Below are 18117 nucleotides of genomic sequence, written 5' to 3'. Positions count from 1 at the left end.
TCTCAATAAATTTGAAGTTCAGAAATAAAAGTTCTATTTAAAAGATTTATAATTGGAAATTTTACAGGTTTAAAACGTTAGCCAAATCCTCTCAATTCTTTTTTTCTAATGTTATCGAGTCTCTTAACCATTAAAAGCTCAAGTTGTTATTTACTCCACCCGAGGTCCTAGGATCAATTCCCCCTCCCAGAATATTGCTTGTATAGGAAAAACAAAAAAAGTCACTTACCAATCTAATGAAAAAACAAGCGCTTCGGAAAGACCAAAACATGCCCTTGTTAAGCCACATAATTTCATTACCAAATGGCAACCCACATAATTTCATTACTAAGGTCAAAACAATCTCAAATGAAAAAAGAAAAAAAAAATGGAGATATATATGCATATCTTAGAAACCATCTGATTCTGACAAAAATTAGGTAAGAAAGGTATAAGCGGAGGCTCCCTGTTATTCTTGGGGCCTAGTAGAAAAAAATACAATTATCAGCCTATACTCTGTATAAAAGGAGACGATAAATGCGCAGACAAAAAAGCAATGCCGGATACCCGATTTGCACAAATCAGTTGGAACAAAATACTAACTCCCCAACAATCAGACTACAGATGGTGGACTTCCAATCACCTCCAGAGTTGGGACAGCGGAATCAAATGAATATAATGCTTTGACACTATTTTAAAAGACTCGCAGCTACTCGAATGGTTTATTAATCAACCGATGGATAGAGACCAGGCATGTACATGCGTCCGCTTCCATTAGAATCTGCATTAGCGTAAAATGGTGAGTGAAGCTCCCCAGAGTGAGATGACTTTCTGGGCTTTGGATTCTTAGGTGAAGCTGAGTAGGAATCATTTGAACTGCTTGTATTATACATCGACGACGTTGGTAATCCATGGATCTTTGGCAACCCCGTTGGATCAGCACCCAAACTGTAACCCTTTTCCACTGTTTCTGCTTCCAAAGGCAGTTCATCCAATGTCTACCAACAAAGAAAACGGTAATCACAAGTATTAAACTGAGGATTTCCCACTGCATAATGAAAGCAGTATTCTTTTTCTTTTAAAAAGAAGAGACAAAGAGTTCAAAATTGTACAATCCCAGATCTAAAAACCAGAAATGAAACATATCAAACTCCAGCCACAACACAAGCCAAACTGACTAGCCATCTATCAAACCACAACCTTCCAATTGAGTAAAACAGCAGAAAAAGCAGTAATTGCAAATAGTGTAAGTTTAGAGCCTACAGATACAGCGACCACACATTTTCATACATATTTTGTTTTGAATTACAAGTGTCAAATATACTCAGCTGCTTATCGATTATAACACTGCAGAAGTATAAATCTAGAATCAAATACTGTTTTGACCATATTTAACTTTCATTTGCCACATGAATTGGGATAATCTGTGCATGCCAATTACCTGTGTATAAACTACGCAAGCCCTTAAAACTCTGAACCCTAAGAATTTAGAAGAAAAAAAACCTACCCGGAAAGCCTGTTGCAGAACTCGGAGGGTTTCCCGGGTGCGCTTTCTTTTCATTGCCACTTCATCAGGTTCCTGCAGCATCTCTTCAAACAGGTTCTCTCTGTTTGGGATCATAAAAACCAAACAATAGCACAATCAACAGTCAATACAGGAAAACTAGTAAACAAGATCAAATGTACACAGCAATGTGTAAAATTGACAACTGACAAGACAATTTTTTGTTACCGGTAAAGCTTTTTAATGAAGACGTTGTGCAGCTCGCGCTTTGTATGATTTACCTGAGTACATGTTGATGACAAACAAATAGTTACTAAAGACTATGAAATGCTTAGAGCTCATTTTAGCAACATATCTATCCCACAACATAATAATGAGTATAACAATATCAACATTGGGAAGATATTACATAAAACTGTTACCTAAAAGAAAGCATAAACTAAATATACTTCCATACAATAAGAATGATAGAAGAATATGCAAGGACCACGTGACAACTAATGATGCTCTAATTTTCTTATTTTTACAAGGCTCCATATGAACTTTGTGGTGGTGATGGAGGAAGCTTTCAGATTTAAGAGGTTGAGAGAATAGTTGAAGTTTCATCATTGTACAAATTTAGTATTCCACCCTAAATAGAAAACCATTTCTGCCACTTGAACCTCAGAGGTCCTAGTTTAACACAATACTTTGGAATCATAACGTCCTAAAAATATGACAAAGAACACACTGGAAGAAAAGTAACAAGGACAAGAAAGGAAGCAAAGTGCGAAAGTAAACAGAAATAACTGGGTGCATCCAGGAAGGTCAATATTACCAAGAAGTGCATTATTGCTTTTGGAACAGAATCCTCTATATTCTTCCTAACAATGTCATAGTATGATCTTAATAGGAGTTTTGTGACTGCAATTTCAATTGTCTCCTGCTCTGAGTGGTTCTCTGTGGGCCGCAAGATAGTTGGGGGCTAAAAGGAAATCATACACAAGTCAGGGTGAAACCAGAGAGAGAAAAATAATCAAAGAAAGTAGAATTATCAGATAAAATCCCATGGCCGAAAAGTCAATAATGAAAACTAGAAAATACCTCTCTTAAATGGATCATGGAGACAGCTTGTTCGACGTTGTGAATAGGTTCGTTATATGACTTGTTTATTAAATTCTCTTTAGCAGGTGTGCGGTTATCACTCCCACCAAAAATTGATGAAATCCCCCAACTTGAACCAGTTGCGCCTCCTAATCAATTGCAAAAGGTGACAAAGTAAAATACATTAAATTCCAACATTCCTTGCAAGTTTCTACATGAAATCATGCATTTATACATACAAAATGCACATGCACAAGACCCTACCATCCCACCAGGAAAAAATAAAACCATATTGATACTGTTGAACTCAATTTTTTAGTGTCAATATGTCGGTATACATAAGAAAATTTTAAAAATGAAAGCTCTTTTTACCTAATATACTCCCAGAAGATGCAACTTTTTCACTGTCTACCACAGGTCGGACACCCTGTCAATCAACCAAACAAATGCATTGATACAATTAGACTAGCTTAAATAGTGACCAGCGTTTTCAATGGAGAAGGCATAATGTGAGGCATTTGGCTCTTGCAAGGCAAGGTGGAATCCTCAAGATGTCAAGGCATTATCCTTTTAGGACTTGGAATTATAATAATTCACACATAAAATATAAAATATAAACGTGTAAATATTAATCAATAGTGGAAAATCAACCCCCCCCAATGTAATTTTATGACATTCCCAAACGTATTGTCAATTACAGCCAAGGGAAAAAGTTGTGAGAACTCTAGTTTTGTAGTAAGAATTTTAAGATTTGGAGGCTTACATAACAAAATAAATCTATCAATATCAGTGGTATTTCTTTATTTAGTGGACTTGATATTTGTTTTATTTTTTTGGTCAAACTCAAGATAAGTTTTATTGAAAATATGTTCTAACTCCAGAGCATATGTTGCGTAACCTTATGGTAAAGGTATACTAAAGTGAAAAAGGCCAGAACAACATAGTGGTGTTTTATGAGTTAGAGATGTGAACTGCTGTTTTTCAGTTTAGAGTTCAATCTCAGGGAGAGAGACATAATTGGGTTTTAAAACTTTTCTTGTATCTGTTTAAAAGCCCAGCACTGCAAAAACCTTGTTTGTTATGGGTAAACCTAAAGGAAAGATGTGTTAGCTTCGCTAAAAAGGCTTAGAAATTTCAGGAGTTGCACTTTTCAGAGGCATGTTGATTGTGCCCTGCCTTGAATAGAGCCTTAAGGCGAGCCTGGCTAACATCTTTGAGAACACCGATAGTGATTAATAATAACAAATTGTAGCATTTTCTCTGAGTTTCTTGGGAAATATAATGAACCACAGGAGAGAGAATTTTCCGTTACCTGGTCAGGAGGCACAATTCCATTTACTTGTCTGGCAAGAATTGCTCTAGATTTCAAACTTCTTTCAGATGGTGGTGCTTTATCAGAATCTACACCGTCCTAATTGATTTAAAAAAATACAAATTTATAAATAAACCCAATCCTAGACATGTATTTATAAAAAAACCCAAGCACTATTTAAGCATAGAAACACACCCAAAATCAACTCCAAAGTCAACTTTTTGGGTGTGTTTATAAATGAGTTTTGAGTGTGTGTAATGATGAGTTTTGGGTGTGTTTATAAAGTGTTTTGGGTGTTGGGTTTTTTTATAATTTCAACCTCCATTTTGGGTGTTTTAGTAAAACTCCCAAAAATACAAATTTATAAAAAAAACAACAAAAAAGACGTAAGAAATTAATTTGACTGGCCAATTGCGATGAACAATTCATACATCACTTAATAATGACCTTTAATACCACTGAATCCAAATACCTTTTGCCTGGAAAGAGGCAGGGGTATCCGAGAGGACTTCACCTGTTGCAATGCATTCTCAACAGCCTTACTTCCACCAATAAAATTTGCGTGTGAAGTATTTATGTAGTCCATCTGCAAAATTTAATTATAATAAGACACAAATATACATGTTCATAGAGTGACTACAGTTCATAGCCATATTAAAGCAGCGGAGTTCATCAAACATACGATATAAACAATCTTCTTCTAGCAAATATGAAAATAGCATCACTGAAATATTATGCGACAGGGTTGCTCACATTCTAATTTAGACCCAAATGAATATTATTACTAAAATCAAATTATAAACACCAATGCCAACCAATTGCATGACTGTACACACACCCAGTGACAATAATACAGCAGGCAAGGCCAGTTACAACTGAAAACATAAGGAAGCCACATACCAAAGCTGGCCCAATGCACAAGACAAAATATAGGCAGTGGCCAACATCATTCCCAACTCAGGCCGAATAGTAGAACATAAATTCTTCAATGGATGATAACAAATAAGATCAAAGATGCGTCTTAGAAAAATTTAATAAGGAAATAAAGAAAGGCTCAGAGAGGCCAAAAAAAGTAGAATTCTCAACTAGAGCTTTCAGAATAGAATAAAGAGTAGACCCAGTGACACCAACAATAAAAGCCATTGGAAAGATTCCACTGATTTTCATAGTTCGTAGAATATGTAGGTTTATGAAATTATTTATCTTTTCGTTCACATAATGCACCAGCAATATAAGTATCATAACCATCATACCTCCATCTCAATAATGTGTCCAATCATTGTCTCAGAGGGTTCAAGGCCTTCTCGCAAGAAGTTCCCTATGACTTCATCCATCCGCTTTCTCAGAACAGGGAATCGCTGCAATTCATTTACTAGGCAGCGATGGCTAATCTGCACAGCGGACAATATTGTTTGGAAAATGAATTAGGAATATGAGATAACACGAAAACAAAGAAAAATACAAGTGCGAATTTTCCTACCTTCATCAACTCGTCATATATGAACCTGGCACACTGAAGGCTTGGATCTAACAAACGAGCTATTTGTCTTCTGACAAGATTTTCAAAAGGCACCTATATGCATGAAAGTTAAAATCATATTCTCTCCAGTAAAGGACAAAATCCAGATGACTAACCTCTTGATTGAAAAAATTATGAAAAGAAATGGCATGTTAATGTAAAAGAAAACAATCTGAAACTAAATCAGAAGTAAAAGAATATAACAAAAGAAAGCCGTAAGTGTAATAAGGCCTACTTCTGGTACAAACAACGCAGATTTAGGACCAGTGGCATTTTGAATGGCAGTTCGAATGTCATCATCTGTAAGGTCCTCGCACGGATCCACCTCCTACATCAAATCAAATTATATCATTTAATGATGACAAAGGACTACTAAACGTATATAGTTTCTACAAATCAAACCACAAAACACCATAGGCTGAGGGACACAGAAGACAGAATAACCCAGTCATTTAGCTTCTACACCTCATCATTAGATACTCTCTACAAACAGGACTGATGTCTGACACGTGTAATAAAGTACAAAGGTCATAAAGGAGCTTATACTGAAACGGTTTAACAATTGATCTACCCTTTATGCATGCAGAACCACTTAAATTGCTAGAAACAAAAAAACAAAAACAAAAAAAAAAACAAAAACAAAAAACAAAAAGAATAAATTTGTATTATTCTGAACTCTAAAGCACCCATATATCAATGTAACATGCAACAGTCACACCTGTGTCTACGTAGAGAAAAAAAAGAAGAAAAAAAGTGAGAAAGAGTAGTAGTAAGATTTTTATATTGCAATCTGCAGTGTTCTCAACCGTCAAATGAGCCATTAAACTATAATGGCACATAAATTAAAGGGTAGAACAGCTATTTTGTAAGTGAGATGACTGAAATTACAATATATTATACTGTAATCTTTCAGAGAAAATGAAGGCATAAAAATCATGCTTAAGATAGAACAATACAATTCAAATTTATTCGATAATAAGCAAAAGTAAGGCATAGATGTTATTTTGTATACTATTCCACATATGAGAAAATGTCACAGAAATTCGACCATATAAACTCTCAGCCAGATAAAGTGCAATAGGTATCACAGAATTCAAACCTCTAAACTTTTCACAAAGATATTCTGAAAAATATAGTGAATTCGCGCTCCACCAGAAAGCTCAGATGTTGACATTTCTTCATTTTTCCCCTCAACCATTGTAGAAAATGCTGTTTTCAAAAGAAATTTCGGATACAATAAATCAGCTTAAACATGTACATGATAGTATGATACAGAGACATACAAGGTAAACGCAATGAGTTATAACATTCATCAGGACAGCCAAAGAGGACAGAAAGCAGGTAAACCCATATTCACCTTCAGAGTACTTTGAAAGAATGTTGAGGAGAAGAGCCCCCTGGCCCGCCTATTGGCAACAAATATTAAGATAAATATTTAGATAAACATAAACAAATCCAGGGAAAATGACAACCAGAACTTAAATTGGTCATTGTTTGCATTCAAGAGTTAAAAAAAAAAAAAGTTTCCAACTCTTGTGAAGGCATGGATTAAAGCAACACCAGTTGTGTAAGTTCATTCACATTGCATATTATCACATCAATATATAGCATAGAAGATTGCATGACAGAATTTAAATGTTGCATGACTGTCCAATAAGATCATCCATATAGATCACGACAGTTTTCACTGCACATAAGCAAACCTTTGATTCTGTGATTTCTCCATAACTGGCGTGCTCCTTGGCAACAGAAACTAGTGCAGAGCTTATGCGTGATTTGAGCCCCGGAAGTACTGCCTTAATATGTTGCACCAGAATCTGTAAATGAATTATAGGGGTTAACTTCATTGGTTATCTGGATTAATTTAACCACTTTCACACTGATGAGCCCAAATTACCAAGAAAATGCCAATCACAATACTCTAAGCGGAATTCAAATGAATATGTATGTGTGTGTTTGTGTAAAAAGAACAGCATTTAGGGCCACTGAGATGAGAGGCAACTGTGTGTATGCAATAGTGTAACAGTTGCAAACATGAGCCAATTTTGTAAGAGTTCACAGCATTTGGGACTTATTTCATCAAATGTTATACCTGGTTCAACTTCTTTGCCAACTGAGGGATGCCACAGCGATCAGCTAGACCATTATATACCTATACAAAATCATAAGAAAATTTATACCTAAAGAGTTGTTAATCCATGCCAAGTGATGTATAGTAATTCAAGGAAAAGTAAATATACTGGCCGGCTGCGGAAAAACTTTTCCTCGGCCACAAGTGCATCCTTAATACTCCGGTTCATCGTAATATCCTGTTCCAAGAATAACAATAAACAGCCTTATCAGAAAACTTTCAAAAAGATACAATTCTATGCAACATCCACCAAACAAAACACTATTAGATATGCATGCAAATAATGTGAATTGGATGGGGGTTTGACTCGTGACAAAAACAGGCACATACTTTTATTGGACCAAGAAACATTAAAAAGCAGACTTGTATAAAATTCAAGACAATGAAAACGAAATAAAAACATCTTTCCATTATTAGCTGATTGGCATTAACAATGCATATTTGGTAAGAAAAGGCAACAGAAAATTAAAATAATTATTATGCGTGATTTTGAAAGGAACAAAAGTAGCAGAGCAGTCAAAGAAGTGTAAATCTTCAACAAAATTATATTTATCTTCCACAGCAGTAAAGTACAATTTAAGCTTATGACCATCATCTCACATACAGCAGAGGATAAAAAATCTTCCAAAGAGTTTGAGATAGATTACCTCCTGACTACGATTCACAACACCTATATAACCAAGTCGCAAGGGAATCACTTTTCCAAGCAAAAGATTACGAGCATCAGTACCTCTATCCATTATATCCAACTGAGGTCATTAAAACACAGGCCAAAAGGCTATCAGCATAAAATACACATCTTGCACACTTCTCAATGAATTAAAACCTTAAGAGAAATCCAGGTCCAAAAAAATTCACACCTTTGTGATTACTCCAATGGTTCGCAGACCTGTCAATAGGAAATTGGCTCGCGCTAGTGAGATAAATATAAATTACAAATTTAACCAGGAACACTAACAGCAGAAGTGAAAATCTACCATCAGGATCAGCATTTCCTGCAATCTGAAGAGCATCTGAGTTTGCTAAGTCAGAATTTGCTGCTGTAACAGCGAGAATTAAGCAGCTCGGAACTTTGATGTAAGACATGATCATAGTCCTGATTCGTGCTTCTATATCAGAGGGTTGGTCACCAACAGGAACCTTGGTTATACCAGGTAAATCTACCAGAGTGATATCAAGAACATTAGGTGAAAAAATCTTCAAACGTATCTGCTTGTCTGTGACGCCTTTATTCCCCCCTGCTTCTCTCTCTGTCTCCAGCTATATCAATTGGAATTTATTAAGAAGCAGAGGAATGAATGTATACATGAAAACATTGGCATACTCTCCAATTTATTGTACTCTGATTTTGACGAGAGAACATAAGGAAAATTAAATAAGAGAAATGAACGCATAAATTCAATTTTATCACCACACTTGGTTGTCTAGAAGCAAATGAGAGAGAGTTCAAACCTTGAACTGAATTTTACAATAAAGTATAAAATATTTGACATAGAATTTTGATGGCAGAAGGCAAAATGAAAGTAAGGGTGGGAGTCAGAAAAGGAAGCAAAGGTTCTGATAAAGACTTCAATTTTAAATTTCCAATTGTGTGAACTACTGAATAGTAATAGCTTAAACTCCTCACCGCGAACATTTACTGAACAGATTATGTTCAGAACGCACTTACTTTGCAACCAAATGAATCTCATCTGAATAACATCTGCATACTAACTCTATATTATACGGAAAAAAGCTTCTCTTTCCATGTCTCAAGTATTTAAATTTGTCTACTGTCCCTAAGAAGCTAATACATTTAACCAAATGAAGTCATTTCTTACAATATCCAAATTCAGATCATAATGCATAACTTCCCGCACTTTCCCAAGAACCAAACATAAAAAAGGACAATACCTGAATTTCCCTCCGAATCTCGGAGAAATCGTGGAAGCGCCTCCCAGGAACGTGCAGGAACTCGCCATACTCCTCGTCAGTGCCGTCGGGATTGCGCTTAGTCTGCAAGAGCTGGAGCACGAGTGGTCGGCGCGTGCAAATTTCGGAACCACGCGGCAAGAAGTCACGGCCGACTAAGGCCTCGAGAACGCTCGATTTGCCGCTACTCTGGCTGCCGACGACGGCGACCTGAGGGAGTTCGATGGTGGATTGGGAACCGAGCTGGGCGAAGATGTCTTGCAGCTTGTTCACTATCGGGATCACGGAGTTGCCGAGGGGCGAAGCTGAGGGTGAAGGAGAAGAAGAACCGTGTTGGGGTGGTGCCACTGAGGGCTCGTCAGCCATGGTTGGATTGGATCTTGCAGAGAACTGGAAGGTGAAGCTCTAGGGTTTTGGAAATTTCTTAGAGACAGAGAGACAGAGAGTTTGATTTGATTTTCATGTGACTGGACGAGCCTTAAGTTTTGAACTGTATAGTCTTTTCCTTGAAAGAGAGTCTAGAGGTAACGAGAGAAGGAGAATTTATTTAATTTTTCCAATAATCATAATTTCGATCGCACTGCATTTGGGGTCTTTCCTTGAGAAAATGACCCCTAAATGGCTGGTTAAACAAAGACATTTTTCATTTCCAACCAACGCATTCCTTTCGAAAAAAAATTAAAAATTAAAAAAAGGCCTTCATTCATATAGAGGAGTGGTCATTTGAATGGGTAAGAGTATCTAGTATTATGCTCTTTATTTTTTAGTTAAAATTTAATTAAAATTATATAAAAGCTATATTAAAAGCTCTTTATAAAATTTTAACTCCAATCATGGGATCCAACCCTTTACATTTACAAATAGTGCATTTATCCGTATTCTCGCAACATCTAAGCTATTCCAATAATTTAACAATTTAAGATTTGACACTTCACTTTTAAACGTTTTACACTCATCCATTTAATTCAATTCAATTTAACAGTGTTAAGTTTGAATAAAATTTTAAAAAATAAAACCTAGTAGCCATCCCACCTCTTTGATAACTCTCTCCCTCAAGGCAAGGTCCTGAGTTCGAATCCTATCATCCGTGTTGTGTGTGTGAGTTTAGTATGCTATAACGCTCCTCTCAATAGGAAAGGTCTAAAAAAAACTCTCTCCCTCTTCCATGAATGTGCCATTTTAGCAAGAATATAAAGACGGCAACCTAATCCTAAATGGGTGGAGATGCCTCGTAATTGTTTTGAACGGCAATGATTTCTAAGTGCTGGTGGTATTGTCTCGGTGAATTTATTAAAACTGAGATTCATTGCAATATGCAAGCTTGAAGAATCCTTTTTTTTTATAAATAAATTTATATATTTGCCAAATGAAACACTCAAATTTGTTTGGTTTGAAGAGTACTTTTTTAACAAACGGGAGCTCGGGGTGGGGGAAGGAGGAAGCTAGTTGTGAGGAGGGATGATGTTGCTGTGAGTGAGTGGCTAGGGCAACAATTTTTTTTCTTTTTAAATTTTTTAAATTATATTTATACTTAACACTGGTAAGTTAAAGTTAATTAAATGGAAAAGTGTAAATTTTTTAAAAATGAAGTATCAAATCTTAAGTCGTTAGATTATTGGAATGGCCTAGATGTTGTGAAATGTGGGTAAATGCACATATGTAAATGTAGAGGCGCAGGATCCCTCCAATCATACTCTAGTAATTTAGGGAGTCATAAATGTTATAACTCTTTTTTAATTGGTCCATCTCTATTAAAAAAATAATATATAAAAGTTAGCATTAATTAAATGTTTAAAATACTCACAAAAGAAAGCAACACTAAAATTATAGGGAGCCACTAGAAGTTCTTTCTCTCTCCTCATATTTAGGAGTTTCTAGAAGTCTCCCTATTTTAGGAGGTAGATAGGGAGCATGGTTGGAAGTTGTACTTTTCCAATCCCTTCCCTAAAATTTGTCTAAGGAGGTGGTTTAGGAAGTTCATTATGGAATGCTCTAAACCATATCCGAACCGTTCTGGAAAAAAACTGGAAAACAAAAACAATTTGAACTTGAACCGATTTGGTTATCAGTTTTGACTACTTAAAATCTAGCCAACTGCAAAGGATCTACTTAGTATAGTTGGTTTGGAGCAAATGCTTCACAAGTGTCCTCCTTCGAGTCCTAACATCCGTGTAGTGTGTGAGTTTAGTGCTAAAAAATGTTACCATATAATTAATATATATATATAACTCATTTTTTCTTATGCCCATCTAGATTCCACATATCTCTTAGCTTTCCTCATCTCCCTTGCAATAAAAAAGGTCCATCACACTAAATGGTCTTGCAAAATGAACGCCTTCAACCATTGTCCTTTTGTTGTTCTCTTTGAGTTCGTTAATGGAATTATCTGCCACATCCGACAGAGGTGCGGCCGGGGTTCGTTGGCGGAGCTAGGCTTGCAAAACGGTTGGGCACGGCCGGGAAAAAACTGGGTCTTGCGAGATGTAGCTGGGCAATTCGAAGGTAGCTGGAGTGGCGGCTGGAATTGCAGAGCTTATATGCTCGGGATTGTTTTAATCTCGGCCTTATGAACTTGGCGGAAGGGTCTACGGCCGGGCCTTTTATTAGCGGCCGAAATTGTTGGAGCCTTGTTGCCCAAAATCCGGTTGAGAAGCTGGCCAGGTCCGACCGAAACATCTGGGGCATATATTTGAATGTTGGTTCAGGATTTCTTGGGCAAGAATCTTTGGGTTCTCTTGTAAAAATACGGCTGAAGTTCATTTAGGTTCCTTTGCTTTTATATATTATATATATATATATATAAATGAATTGTAGAATATGCGGCCGATGAGCAGATGCGGCTGGGATATTTAATTGCCTGAAAAGTCTTTGTTTTATTTTATATATATATATATGTACTTGGATGAATAAAAGCTGTGGCTGGGTCTTTTTGCTGGTCTCCCCTGGCAAAATGGGCAAGTTGTTTTTGATCATATAGATAAGTGGGCTCTTTCATATAAATGCAAGTATATATATAGCTAAGTGAATGGCATGCACGCAGGCTAGGTTTTGCCCAACTTATCTTATAAGTTATATGAATATATTAAAAAATATATATATTTGTATATATATATTGAATAATATGAAATCTTATATTATATGGATGGCATCACATTCTTAATCAGATTTTTGAAAGATTATGTGCACATTCACAAGGAAAGAAATCAAGAGATTTAATATCTCCCCTCATGGTCAATCAACAACTACTCTATCCAATTGCCAGCATTTCAATGCTCTTCAACATCATTGTCCCTTTTGTTGTTCTCTCTTGAGTTCCGTTAAATGGATATTTATATAATGGGAATTGGATTTTAGGCTTTGATTTATTTTATCGCATTTCAATTCTTGTCTTTACGTTTATACGCGCATTTAGGAAATCCGTAAGAAACCTAACCATTCTCGAACCCGAGAAAGTGAAAAATAGGCCATGAGGTTCCTTGCTTGGCCGGTTTGGTCAGAAGTTAGAAGCGCAACACATCCATCTATTCACATTAAACCAAATTCGAGGCTTGGTGGTGGCATGCCCCACATAGAACCGATCAGAGCAGGCTTAAGCTCGATGATGGAAAAAGACCAACAAAAAAAAGTTGGTTCCGTAAACCAGACCAGTTACTTTATTCGGTTCATGTCACGATCCGATCCGACAATAAAGAATATTCCCGAATCAGGGATGTGTGAATTGAATAAAATAAAATAAAAGGCTGAAAATTTGGATAAAATACATTTTCCTTTTATAATAATGATAATAATAACCTTACAAGTGTACAATATATAAATAAAACTTTATCACTCTAAACTAATCCAACTTCTCTAGTTTCATTTTTGTCTTGCCCACTAATTGATCTAAAAACATAATAGGTGAAGGATGAGCAAATCACTACTTAGTGAGTAGATTATGTAATATGCCTATCAAGCAATGTCATTTTACACACACTAGAAAATATAATAAAAAGATGCACAATCCAAATCATATCACATCATTACTTCATATTCTTGGTTATCCTTCACAAATTATACCCTAGCATATGACCCCTATCGGCCTCACTACCCTTATGTCCCCCATCTAGTACATTTATCCTTCGGATACCCCGTCACTAAGGGTTCTTCATGTTCTATGAATAATACGTACTTCACAAAAACTCCAAATGATATATATTGTGTGAAATATTGTACAAATTAGACATATTTGACTTGAAAATAAAGAAATATTTGTAAATAGAATAAATCCATGATTTTCACTTTTATCATAAAATAAGAACGTTTAGAACATATTGCATAACCAACTCACCATGATAAGTATGAAATATTGCAAGACACACATACAAGTTCTTCATTTTGTTTCTCTCTCTCTCTCTCTCTCTCTCTCTCTCTCTCTCTCTCTCTTAAACACTATTTCATGGTAGAAATAAAGAAGGGAGCTATTTTAAAACACAATATAGTTTACTAATTTGGAAGATAATAATGCAATTTCATCTATTATTAGCATAAGGCCAAAGACCAAATGTAGTACCTTAATTTTATAAAAATATCATTAAAAAATATCAAAATTACACACAATGCCACTCCTTCTAAGATAAGCATACTATGCCACATATGTCCATATCTAGCCAACCACAACCGCCATCCCGCCACCGGCCACCATCGCCGGCCACCATCGCCACCACCGCCACCACCGCTCATGGGGACCAACTTTGTTGCCCTTTATTCACCTTTAAAAAAAAAGATTTTGTGTCATTGAATGGACTCAAACCTTGACCCTCAAAGGAGGAAGGCTCACTCACAAACCACTACACCAAACTTATTTTGTAATATTTATTCAGTTATACAGTATTGTATATAAACAATCAACGGTTTTTTTTTAAAATAAAAAATAAATAAAATAATTTCAACACTTATTCACACAAAAACTGCAAATAAAAACATAAACAGAAACAGAAACAAAAATACAATGTAGATATCAATTATGTTAAAAACAAAAATAAAACAAAAAAACTAAAAACAACAATTGTAATTAAATGAAAACTACAATGCAGTTTCCAGTTTCCAAAAGTCCAATTTTGAGTTTCCCTTGCTCTTGGGTAGTTCTACTCTTCTCTTACCCACCCCAATTCCTCATCTAGGTAGCCTCTACTCTTCAAATTGATGAGGTTGAAGGCTAAGGGAAAGAACAAAAATCAAATTGTAACTAAATGAAAATTGCAATGTTTCTAAAACTACAATGTAGTTTCCAGTTTCCAAAAGACCAATTTTGAGTTCCCTTGCTCTTGGGTAGTTCTACTATTCTCTTGCCCACCCAATTCCTCATCTGGGTAGCCTCTACTCTTCAAATTGGTGAGGTTGAAGGCCAAGGAAAAGAACAAAAATCAAATTGTAATTGAAATGAAAACTACAAATGCAATGCATTTTCCAGTTTCCAAAAGTCCAATTTTGAGTTCCCTTGCTCTTGGGTAGTTCTACTATTTTCTTGCCTACCCTCATTCCTCATGTGGGTAGCCTCTACTCTTCAAATTGGTGAGGTTGAAGGCCAAGGAATGAACAAAAATCAAATTGTAATTAAATGAAAACTGCAATGTTGTTTCCATTTTCCAAAAGTCAAATTTTGAGTTCCCTTACTCTTGGGTAGTTCTACTCTTTTCTTGCCCACCCCATTCCTTCATATGGGTAGCCTCTACTCTTCAAATTGGTCAGGTTGAAGGCCAAGGAAAGAGCAAAAATCAAATTGTAATTAAATGAAAACTGAAATGTAGTTTCCAAAACTGCAATGCAGTTTGTGCAAAACTATATCCTCATCTGGGTAGCCTCTTTAGAAACTAAAATCTTTTAGTTTTTGTTTCTTATTACATTACAATCAGTAACACTTGGTATTTGACAAGATTATAAATAATAAAAAAAACAAATGGTCAAGCTCAAAAGAGAAAGGTAAAAGATAGCAAATTATGTTTTGATAATTGTGGATAGATTTCAAATTTTGGTATTTTTGTAATTGGAAATAGCTTGAATTGTGAATTATGAGAAATTAGTCTGGAATACAAACATTGCCTACATTCTAAATCAAGATAAATCACTATGCTAAAGAAACAACATGAAATACAAACTTGTACCTGCTGTTTGTGCAAATAATCTCGCGGGATAATATTCGCTCCTAGATCCTTTAACCTTCGATCTTCCTTCTCTCTCTTCCTCGATTCCTGTCTGGAGTAAATAGACCACATGTTGGCCAAAGGCCCTCCGATGCCTAAGTTAGTTCGAGTGTTTTTAGGAAAACAATAGCTAAGCAAACGGTACGGAGTTTATGCATGGTGTGAACCGGGTGGCAAGAGCCGTGTGGAGAAAATATGGAGAGTGGAGAAGGAGAGAGAATTTTTCTCGAGTTTAGGAGTAGGTTTAGATGTACCTTGAATGATGAATGAGGTCGTCTATTTATAGGAGCCTCGGGGCTAGGGCTTTGTAGAGAATATGCTGAGTTTATTCTCTACCAAAATTCAAGGGATCGAGTCGAACTTAGATAATATATGATTTAATGATATTATCTTCTCTTTATTGAAGATAATATCTGAATTAAATGATATTATCTCTTTTTATGAAGATAATATCTGAATTAATGATATTATTTTCTCTTTATTAGATAATGGTATTATCTTATTAAATAAAGATAATATTCCATTAATTAAGATATTTATCCCAATTAATTAATTGGCCAGATAAACTGGTTCAATTAATTAATTTAAGAGATAATCTTCTTTTCCACGTGGCGTGCCTTGATTGGAGACGAAATATATGCTCCCACACCTGCAGTTCTAACAAATTTGCTTTAAGAGAAAAAGGCAGACTTACATGCATTTCAAATATTGGAATTATACTGCGGTCAACTAGAAACTTCCTAAGATGAGATGCAATCAGTTCAATTGCCTTGTGTACACCAACTGCGTCACCCACTACTTCAACAACTCAGTCATCTTGAAGAGCAAAAATCGGTAGGTCTTCTGCAGTCAATCATTTCAACAAACGGTCAGGCAATCAAATCGAGGTAACTAAACATGCACAAAACAATATGTCCAGCCAAAGATAGGAATGCAAGACTAAAAGAAGGTAAACATTTTACCAAAAAGAAAACACTTCAACTTTTACTGTATGTAAACCATGTATCATGCAATAGGTAGTATCCCATAAATACCACAATGAATGTTGCCATGCAAATGCTCAATAGCTAATATTGGTGCTCCAAAACTTAAATACAGCTACTAAATATCTAATCTCATATCCATAACCACGTTTATTTGATTACACTGAAGAGACACAAAACCTTGCATGTTATAATATTGGAAACCATATCTAACAAGATAGGCAATTATGTACTCTAATGATGACTTCTGCAAAACTCACAATAAGATGCTCTTTTATCTGTATGTCTACAAGCATTTTGGAAAACTGGAAAATATAAGAGATTCAAAATACAGTGAAGATGACCTATGCTCCAAGAACTCTAACTATGCAGTTAGATGATTCTTGAATAGATTTAACAGTTCCTCCTTGTTTTCCAATCAAGGTCTTCCTGTCTATAAAGCTGCCACCAGCAAGCCTTGTGGAGACTTTGCCACCCATGCCTCGGTGGAGCATGAGAAGAATCACCATCCAAACCATCAATAATCCGCTTGTAAACCCTCAAAAGGTCATCCATTACAGGAGGAAAATTATAAGTATAGTTGATCATCCAAATAAAATGGAACCATAGTTAGCCCAGATAACAAAAGTTGTCCTTATCCTGAATAAAAGGATTATCAAAATATAACAAAGATTAAAGCAGACTTATATAACTGTACCCAAAGATACACTTTAAGAGCCCTACTTATCAGAGCAATGACTAGCCATTACTGGCCAAAGAAAAGGATAATCTCATTAAAAGGTGTGAGGTGAACATGTGGAAGGGATAGAAAACACCAACCATAAACAAGACTGAAATTATGTAGAAATAAAAAATTATACAAAAGTAACATTAGTAGTTAAATGTGAATCCATATCAGTTCAATATTTCTTAAAATAACAAATTTCATAAGTTTCACAAAGAGAGAGAAAAACACAAGTCATAAGATTATCAGGGCTTGACATTGATGTGAAGTATGATATGAAAATAATATCACAAGATCTGAGCAATTAACAAAAAAACATTACACGAAAATTGGAGATTGGAACCTTGGATGTTCTAATCTTTGGTTATTCGAAGGGATGAGTCGCAAGTCAATCGATCTTGAACTCAGCAAGATAGCAATCACAATGCCCTTCATCTTGAGCTAGAAGACCTTGGAGTCGTTGGTGAATACCAAAGGGATGAGTCGCGAGTCAAGCAACTTGAGAATTCCATTGCATATCGATCTCTTGATCTTGGATCAATGATCGTAGATCATGGCGATGTGGTCGTCGTTGCTGCGGAGAGAGAGAGAGAGAGAGAAAGAGAGAGCAACGAATTTAGGTCAGGCTTTTAAATAAGAAGGGTATAATTGTCCCTTTAGTGATTAATGTAAGGTGGGTCAACGAATTTGGGCCTCCACTTTGGCCAAATCCAAAACAAAATTCAATTCCTAGGTATTAAAACCAAAACAGAAATATTGTTTGTCTCAAATACTAATTAGTAAAGATAATTA

The 18117-nt window shown here is 35.6% G+C and overlaps 1 protein-coding gene and 1 long non-coding RNA gene across 2 annotated transcripts; both read right to left on the bottom strand.

Moving 5' to 3' along the window:
• Positions 1-349: 349 nt before the first annotated feature.
• On the bottom strand, positions 350-10113 carry DRP3A (dynamin-related protein 3A). The gene is made up of 20 exons (XM_008239018.2): positions 9422-10113; positions 8506-8788; positions 8389-8417; positions 8176-8277; positions 7638-7706; positions 7490-7549; positions 7101-7214; positions 6755-6803; positions 6497-6606; positions 5633-5725; positions 5359-5451; positions 5132-5269; positions 4351-4464; positions 3879-3977; positions 2939-2993; positions 2567-2715; positions 2301-2447; positions 1712-1764; positions 1487-1586; positions 350-977 (listed from the first exon to the last, which is right to left on the bottom strand). Exons 1-20 carry the CDS (start codon positions 9803-9805, stop codon positions 705-707), a joined length of 2514 nt encoding a protein of 837 aa, XP_008237240.2. The 5' UTR covers positions 9806-10113; the 3' UTR covers positions 350-704.
• A 4045-nt stretch (positions 10114-14158) lies between these two features.
• Positions 14159-17911, bottom strand: LOC148916391 (uncharacterized). The gene is made up of 3 exons (XR_016128016.1): positions 17669-17911; positions 16313-16461; positions 14159-14187 (listed from the first exon to the last, which is right to left on the bottom strand). It is a non-coding gene; the product is annotated as an uncharacterized LOC148916391 (long non-coding RNA).
• Between the last annotated feature and the right edge of the window lie 206 nt (positions 17912-18117).

This window comes from Prunus mume, linkage group LG6, assembly GCF_029339155.1.
Source record: "Prunus mume cultivar Tortuosa linkage group LG6, ASM2933915v1, whole genome shotgun sequence".
Classification (NCBI taxonomy): domain Eukaryota; kingdom Viridiplantae; phylum Streptophyta; class Magnoliopsida; order Rosales; family Rosaceae; genus Prunus; species Prunus mume.
Note: the sequence above shows the minus strand (reverse complement) of the source record. Positions and strands in the feature narration are given on the sequence as shown.